The 8,604-nt window shown below is 34.8% G+C and overlaps 1 protein-coding gene across 1 annotated transcript; it reads left to right on the forward strand.

The window, feature by feature from the left end:
- The first annotated feature begins 2,583 nt into the window (after nucleotides 1-2,583).
- On the forward strand, nucleotides 2,584-8,226 carry LOC107838966 (histone acetyltransferase type B catalytic subunit). The gene is made up of 10 exons (XM_016682268.2): nucleotides 2,584-2,858; nucleotides 2,928-2,969; nucleotides 4,453-4,562; nucleotides 5,537-5,605; nucleotides 5,947-5,985; nucleotides 6,058-6,134; nucleotides 6,259-6,358; nucleotides 6,869-6,944; nucleotides 7,023-7,183; nucleotides 7,278-8,226. The coding sequence occupies exons 1-10, from the start codon at nucleotides 2,780-2,782 to the stop codon at nucleotides 7,917-7,919; spliced, it is 1,395 nt and encodes a 464-aa protein (XP_016537754.1). The 5' UTR covers nucleotides 2,584-2,779; the 3' UTR covers nucleotides 7,920-8,226.
- The last annotated feature ends 378 nt before the right edge of the window (nucleotides 8,227-8,604 follow it).

The following is an 8,604-nucleotide window of genomic DNA, read 5'->3' on the forward strand; positions in this document are numbered from 1 at the left end:
TTATTGTACTTATTTCATCCTCTCATGATTACGATAATTTTCTTCGGGCTATGTGAGTCTTTCATACATCCTGCATATTTCTTATAAATATTTATGATGATGATGTTTATACAACTGCATACACCCCCATATACTCGGTTTCTTTCCATGAAACTGACCCACATCTTCGGATGTGGGCTGCATTTTCTCAGAATGTAGGTTCAGGTGTTCAGTTCCAGGTTTGACAGTGATTCTTTGGGCACGCTGTTCTACATCCTCTGTTGTGGTGAGTCCTCATGTTCCGAGGACGTGATGTTTGATGTTGGTTTCACGGAATTGTTTACATTTGATAACTGAGTATGAGTCATTCGGGGCATGTCTCAATGGTTCGCTGGTTTTATTGATTTTCTTAGAGGCTTGTCAGACTAGTATAGATGTTGGGAGTTGACTAATAAGTCGTATTTTGTTATCTTTCTGAAATTCTTTTATTCTTAGATGATGATTACTCTGTTGATATTTGGGGGTTATTTATGGAAACTCCGTTGATTTGTGTTGAACTGAATGAAAATGGTTCAAAGGGTTATCTTGGGGCTACTCGTAGCCTTAAGCACCGTGTGATGCTCCGGGACCCGTTTTCCGGGGCGTTACAACAATAAATCATGCCCTTAAATTTATTTTGTGTCAAAGAAGAAGATTCTTTTGCGGATTATCCAATTTTCAATTTATTAGCAAAATATAATAAAAGTTGGGAAAAAAGAAAAAAGAGTAGAAAAATAAAGGTTAGGAAAAAAGCAAAGAATAAAAAAAAATTGAGAAAAACAAAAATGAGAAGAAAAAAATAAAAAAAAGTTTGAGAAAAATAAAAAAAAGAAATGATAAAATAAGAAATAAAAAAATGATTGTGACAAATGAATGAAAAAAAGAAAAAAAGAGAATGAAGAAATAGGTAACGTTTGAGAAAAAAGTAAAAAAGGTAAAAAAATAAAGATTGAGATAAATAAATTAAAATAAAAAGATTAAGAAAAAATAAAAAGTACAAAAAAATAGAAGTTGAGAAACAAATAGGTACAAAATTTTTAAAATATTTGAAGGATAGAAAGGTAAAAATATACTTGTATCGTACATAAAAGGGAGAATACTCACAAAAATACCTGAAGTTTGACCGGATTACCAGTTGAGCATATTGAACTTAGCGGAGGTCCTATTACACATCTATACTTTTTTAAGTGAAATTAATTTCCCCCGGACTTTTTTAAAGTGGTATTAATTGTCCCCCGCAAAGTTATACCCAGTTTTGACGTTGGAAGTGTAGTACACACGCTTTGTCTTCTCCATTTTATCACTTTTTCAATATTTTTTCACCGTTATAACCATATTAAAGATTTCATAACTCAAATTCCTTCTACAAATCAAATTTCAAATGATTTCATTGAGTCAATTACAAATTTCAAGTCCAAAAAGCTAGAAATTCAAATTTAAATTTCAATTTCTGACTATTCAACACAACCTGTGGCACATTGAACGCAATGAAACTGGAAATTGGAAACTGGAAATTGAATTTGAATTCAAGTATGAAATTGAAATTATTCAAAGTTTTAAATTGAAAACTTTCTTCAAGAATTATTCAAATTTGCTTCTAGTTTCGACAAACAATTTTTTTCCCTCTCTAAGTGGATTTTCTTTTTGTTTTTTCCCCTTAGTTGGTGGTTGATCAATGGTGGTTGGTTGGTGGTGGCAATAGTGGGTTAAATTTTGTCATTTTGATGGAGTTGAAGATGACTTATTTAAGGTGCGTGTTGAAATTGAATCAAATTGATGTAATTGAATTGAGTGTATTGAATATGACCATTTGCATGTGTATGTGTGTGATGAAATGATGTTCAATTTCAATTCAACAATGGAGCAATCATTGTTGAAAACTCCATTGTTGGAGAGAATAAAGAAAGAAGAAAGGAGAGAAGAGAGAAGAGAGAAGTATGAAAAAATATAAAATTTTAAAAAATTAAAAATTTTAGGAGCTGTTTGGCAAAAGAAGGGAGTTTTTAATGTTTTTAACAGTTTCACGCGCTCAATGTGTGTGACTAACACACAATGGGCCAAGTGACAGCTATATGCCATTAAAATACGAAAAGAAAGTCTGGGGGTAATAGAACCCCCATAAAGTTCAGTATGCTCAACTGGTAATTTGGTCAAATTTAAGATATTTTTGTGAGTATTCTCCCTGCATAAAAAGAAAGTCTCACTTTTCTTATTGGACAAAAAATCAAAGCCTTCCATTATATCACTATGTAGACCTTCCATTTAATTTCCCCAACTTATAAGCTATTCCTTCTGTAGACCTTCCATTTAATTTGCCCAACTTATAAGCTATTTCCTTCGTTTAAAAAAGAATGATGTATTTTTTTTTAGTCCGTTTAAAAAAGAATGATCCCTTTTTCTTTTTGATAATACTTTAATTTTAACTTTCTACATGACATATTTAGGACCACAAGATTAAAAAATATTTTGATATATTTGACACAACTTTAATTTAAAGCTACGAAATTTATAAATCTTTTTTATTTTTTTAAATTTTATGTCAAGTTTTAGTAGGTCAATTTTTTTAAATGAATTGAGTAATAAAGAGGCGGGTCAATATCCACCTAAAAAATAAATTAGATCATACAGGACGGGTTGAATTTATTAAAGAGATGTAAAGGGCGGGCGGAGAGGTTAGTATATATATGTATGCCCAGATCCCGTCTTTCCCGCCTCGTATAACATTTGCCGCTCGGAGCAAAACCCTAAGCAGCCAGCAAAAATGGGAACGAAGCATCATTCTTCATCTGAACCAATAAGCGATCCCCAAAAGCGCCGGCGCGTTGGATTCTCTAAGACCGGTCAGTCATTCACACTTCATTCATTTCGTGCTCTTTCTCTCATCATTCACTTATGCTTTTCTTCTGCAGATGCTGGAATTGAAGCTAATGACTGCATTACTATATACACAGGTTTGTATTTACCAGTTTTCTTTGAAATAGAAAATTACTCAACTGTTTTCTCAGACCAGTGAAGTGAAGTTAGTATCCTATCGTCTTAGTTTCCTCTAATGTGCAACATTATTTAACTTCTGGCCTAATATTCTGATTTGTCTTCATGACTTCCCTTTTTCTTCTCTTTTAATTATGAAGGGAAAGTCCTTTAAGAATCCGTCTCTGTGTAGTGTAAGTGGACATGTAGGGTAAAATTGGTGGGAACCTACAACTTTTGAAAATATTTTCGTGTTTTATAACTAGTATAAATATTTATTACAGAAAATACCTTGTACACTCATAGATTTTATGAAATAGATCGTGATTTTCATATTATTTTCACATGAATTGGATTATATGCCATTACTCTCTATGATATGAGTTGCCGGTTATGAAATATATTTTTGAAAAAGGTAATTATAAAATATATTTTAAAAAAATATGTATTTTAAATACCTAAAATAAATAGTATTTAATATAGTGTGTATATGTGTGTGTGTGTGTGAATAGAAGTTCATTAAATTTTTGTTTTTAATTTTTATTTGAAGTAAAAATATATCTAACCATGAGTGTGTGTGTGTGTGTGTGTGTGAATAGAAGTTCATTAAATTTTTGTTTTTAACTTTTATTTGAGTAAAAAAATATCTAACCATGAAACTACACTTGTGCAACCTAACATGATACAAGAACCTACGCTGTAATTATGCTATGACAAACCACACCCAAGGATGTAGCCGAGTGGCGAATAAAGTGTGTTAAGAACATGAGGTCTCGGGTTCAAATCCCAATGTCGACAAAAAACTACGTGATTCTTCTCATGTGTTCTAGCCTTGGTGGATAGAGTTACCGGGTACCTTTGCTTGTGGGAGGTGGAATTAGTTGAGATGCGTGAAAGCTGGCCCGAACATTACGGTCATCAAAAAAATTATGCTATGACAAACAAGTATATTTTTGTTATTTCTATATTGTGTAATTACTAGCATATTAACTACAACAACCGAGTAAATACACCGTGGTTTCAGAACACACCCTTTGTGTGTTTTTCCAAGTCATACGGGTGACATTATTGCAGTTCAATCTCAATAGTGGTGCTATGCCTGATCTAGCTGCTCATGTTTTAAAGCTTTGGCGCTGCCTTGCTCCATCAATAAGCATGTGGAAGGAAGAGCAGGTACTGGTTTTGAAGGGATGGATTTCTAGTTGAACATAGAGTGTCTTCCTTAATTAACTGGATGTCTCTCTCTCTCTTTATTTTGTCGAGGCTTGCTAAACAATAAATGATGTACGTCCTAATGCGTGGTTTCTCTTTGTCGATCATTAGGTTAACTTGGACCGACACATTGTTTTAAGCTGAGATGTTTGAAGATGATGTTTCTTTTGTAATGATTTGTCTTTGTTTGCCCTTGGGAAGGTGATTCTCTTCACTACTGGTCCCATAACACGTACATTTTCTTCTTCATAGTTTCTAGAAAAGAGGATGTGGACTCCCCAAACAGTTACTGTCTTGAACCAATTGACTTGAATCACTTTTTTGAGGACAATGGCAGAATATTTGGGTATCAAGGTCTGAAGGTAAACCCTCTTTCTTAGAAGTGCTATTTGTAGCTGAGTTGTTCCAATTGATTTCATTTGTTCTTTAATTGTTCTTTTGTATACACATAAAAGAAGAACTCTCAGAGCAAGAAAATAATGGAGAAGATTGTCATGTACAGTGATTTGAGTGTGTCTTTGACATAAGTGTCCAAGTCTTTCAACAAAAAAAGATATGATGTGACTGCATTTGTGTAGACACGTGTCTAAGTGGTGTTGATATTGAACTTGGTAGTAGCTAGAATCTGCTATAGTGTCTATTTCTGTTCCACAAATTTCCAAACCTACTCTTCTATATTCTCTCTTATACATCTTGTAATGATCTCTGAGTTTAATGGTGAGGTTACATGGTTTAAGGGAAGACTGTAGCCTTTATCTGGAAAAGAATAGGGGTGGGGGTGGGGGGGGATGTCATATAGTGAGGAGGATGTGGGTTGAAGGTTTGTGAGATTCTGAGATGGCGGCAAGGGTGGCTAAGTTTGTAGGATGGGTGAGTATCGAAGTTCTGCTTAGTCCTTCCAAAGTACATTTTCTATCATCTTGCTAACATGAGCCCTCCTACATGTTTGGAATTCGGATGAAGTCAGGAACCTCAAGTTCTAAACTGCGTTGTCATCTCTGACTGGTACTTATCAAGTTACAGGTTTGCACATCGCAGCTGGCTTCTTGCCAGGGTCTTCTGTTCAGTCTCTTCACAGGTCTTATTCAATAAAGGTACAATTTAGTCTACCAAAAAAGTATATAGTGGATAGTCGAGTTGTGATCTTGAAAAAATGTCATAAACTTGGGAGCCACCCCAGTATGAGCAGTCAGATAACGCTGCCCCCTGTCCACCTCCACAGGGAACAAGAGGAAAATGAGAGGATGTGTCAATTGTACTTAGGTTTGACAATGCTTTTACTTGTATAGAGTGTTCTTTTAGTTTATCTGATCTTTTCATGTCTTCCATTTTGTAGATCACTATTTGGGTTAGCTTGATATCCTTTCATGCTTATGCTGATATTGCTTTTGAAAGCTCATCAGATGTAAGTATTCTTTTTCTTGTTGCTTTTGCTCCTACCATTCAATTTTCGCAAGTATAAATGAGTGGATTCTAGTGATGCTGAATAAAACTTTTGCATTTTTTTATCGATGTCTGTTGTTTCACTCTTCTATTGCTTCTGCTCCTATCATTCAAATTTGCACGATCTTTAATTGTTCAATTTCTTTGTGAGTTATTTCAGACTTTCTGATGTATCTCATTACAGGTGGATCTTTGCAGCATGAATAAGAGCCAAAATTCAATTTTCTCCAAAAGTTTTAAATCTAGGGATTTGCTCGTTTTGTTTGTTTTAAACTTAAATATAACTTGTTTTTCGATTACTAGGGAGGCAGAGGGATCACAAACCTAAAGTCTGCCCTTCAGGTAATGTGTGTATGTATTTCCTCTTTAGTGTATCTTTATCAAGATGGGTTCTAATTGTGATGTTTCTAGCAGAATATTTTTGCTGAGAGTCTTGTTGATGAAAAAGATGCCTTCCTGCAAACATTTTCAACTGAAAGCCATTATGTTCGGTTTGTCCATAACTTTCTTGTACCTATTTTTTCATGTTAATTCTTCTTACCATCCCTGAGGAATGATATTTTGTCCTACCAATTTCTACCATATATTTAGATCATAAGCTGTGCTCTCACACAGGTCTGTTGTCTCAAATGCTGAAGCACTGCAGCATAAAGTTTCAAATGGCTGTAGCACTGAATCTAATTGTCTTTTGAAATCAGAGCCTTCAGGTGTAGAGGTGCCTTCTCCATCCCTTTTCTTGACATATTAGGATAGGAATGACAGCAGTCATATCCGTTTTTATTTTAGGTCCTGTAGTGCATGTTTTGCATTATATCTTGCTTGTGTTTCTCTTTTAAGATATCATCAAGGGCTTGGAACAAACTAGTACTAAAGCAGCTTCACTACAGCTGCCAATCAGTTTATTAGTTTGGAATATGGTGCAAGATATCTTCTAGACCTACATGGAATTACATCTTTCTGAAGCATTTATATTGGTGAACTTCTTTCTACTATTGGTTAAAAAATTGTATAAGAAGCTACTCCTACTTGATTGGAAAATCGTAGCATTTCCAAAATTAGATTTATGATCCTTATGTTTGTGTGCTCTGTCATCTGCTCTGTTTCAACTATTTGAATGATCACTTTCTTTTGCTTGCGGAATCTGATGGTTAACTGAAATTCATTATATCTATGTATATTTTGAAAAAATGCTGAGGATTGATAATTCTTATCGGAATTGCTCCAGGTATTCCGGATTGTTGGCACGCCTGTAGGACACTTTTATAGCAGATTGGTGCCACTGGTACTACTATTAGTGGATGGTAATTGTCGTATGTTTTGTTTTTCTTAAAGATAGTATCTATGGCTAGCTTCAAAAGTAGTTGTGGTATTTGTACCAGGTAGCAATCGTATTGACGTCCTTGATCCTAGATGGGAAATTTATCTCCTAGTCCAGGAAAGGAAAGACAACCAGGAGTATAACCTTTCAAGGTTGCTTGGTTTTGCAGCCGTTTATCGTTTCCATCGTTATCCTGAAAGTACACGCGTGCGACTTGGGCAGGTAAATAATGGACAGTTAGGCATTATAATACACACACACACACATATACATAATAATACTCTTTCTAACTTGGAACTGATTTGGATTTTGACAGATACTGGTTATGCCTCCTTATCAACGTAAAGGTTATGGTCGTTTTCTTCTTGAGGTGCTGAATAGGGTTGCAATATCTGAAGATGTATATGACCTGACTATTGAAGAGCCCGAGGATTCTCTTCAACATGTTCGATTGTGCAATGACGTCGAGCGTTTGCTTGTATTTGACCCAATCCAGCAATCCCTACAATCAGTTGTATCACGTTTAAAGCAGGAAAATCGGTCAAAAAAAAGCTACACGTGCAAGTATGCTCCCCCATTGAGTGCTGTTGAAGATGTGAGGAAAACTTTGAAAATCAACAAGAAGCAGTTTGAGCAATGTTGGGAGATTCTTATCTATCTTCACTTGGACCCAATTAACAAATATATGGAGACATACCGGGCTTTTGTTTCACACCGAGTAAAGGCTGAAGTTGTAGGAAAAGATTCAGATGGTGATATGAAGCAGGTGATTGATGTACCAACTGAATATAATCAGCAGATGTCATTTGTGATGTTCAAATCGCAAAATGGTGAATCTAGTAGCATAGAGAAATCTGACAATCAAAGTAATGTGGAGGAGCAGCTGCAGAAACTGGTGCATGAACGAATAAATCAGATCAAGTTGATTGCAGAGAAGGTTTCTGTTCATCGGCAATGAATACAAAGGCAACTGCTATTTCACATCCTAACAAATGCATATTCGAAGCCGGTGATATGTAGGAGTTTGGGAATTTAATGAGTGTGGCTGTACTTGAACTGAGCTGTACTTGGCTTTGGTTAAATCAGTTTAGTGTTCAATTATGTCCGATGAGACTTGTTTACTTAACGGGTGAACAATTTGATATGACGCGGCATTCCGCCTTCTCCCTGGTCATTTGTAGTGTGTAATAACAATATTGAATATGGTGTATTAGTAATGCTTGCTTTAATAATGGTATTAATTGTGCTTGCATTAGTTATACTAACATTATTTCTTATATACCGTTAGATTTGATGTATTAAAAATAATATATATTATATAATTTTTATAAGAAAATATTTGTTGACAAATACCCTGTACACTTTGTCTTTTTTTTTTTTTTTTATTAAAGCCCAGATCACTGAATTGGGACCGACCCTCAACATTCAACCACTCCAATTCCTCAAACAAACTCAATACTTCAAAACCTAACCCTCTTTTCTCTAGATTCATAACCTCCGAAAACAAAGAATTCAATTTCAAATCTATACCCAATAATCAAACATTCAATTCTAGTGGAGGAGTAATTCTAGTGGAGGAGTAATGTCTGATTGACGGAAAGGAAGAAGATATAGTGAAAATTATCTTGCTTTTCCATGGCTAT

Source organism: Capsicum annuum, chromosome 8, assembly GCF_002878395.1.
Source record: "Capsicum annuum cultivar UCD-10X-F1 chromosome 8, UCD10Xv1.1, whole genome shotgun sequence".
NCBI lineage: Eukaryota > Viridiplantae > Streptophyta > Magnoliopsida > Solanales > Solanaceae > Capsicum > Capsicum annuum.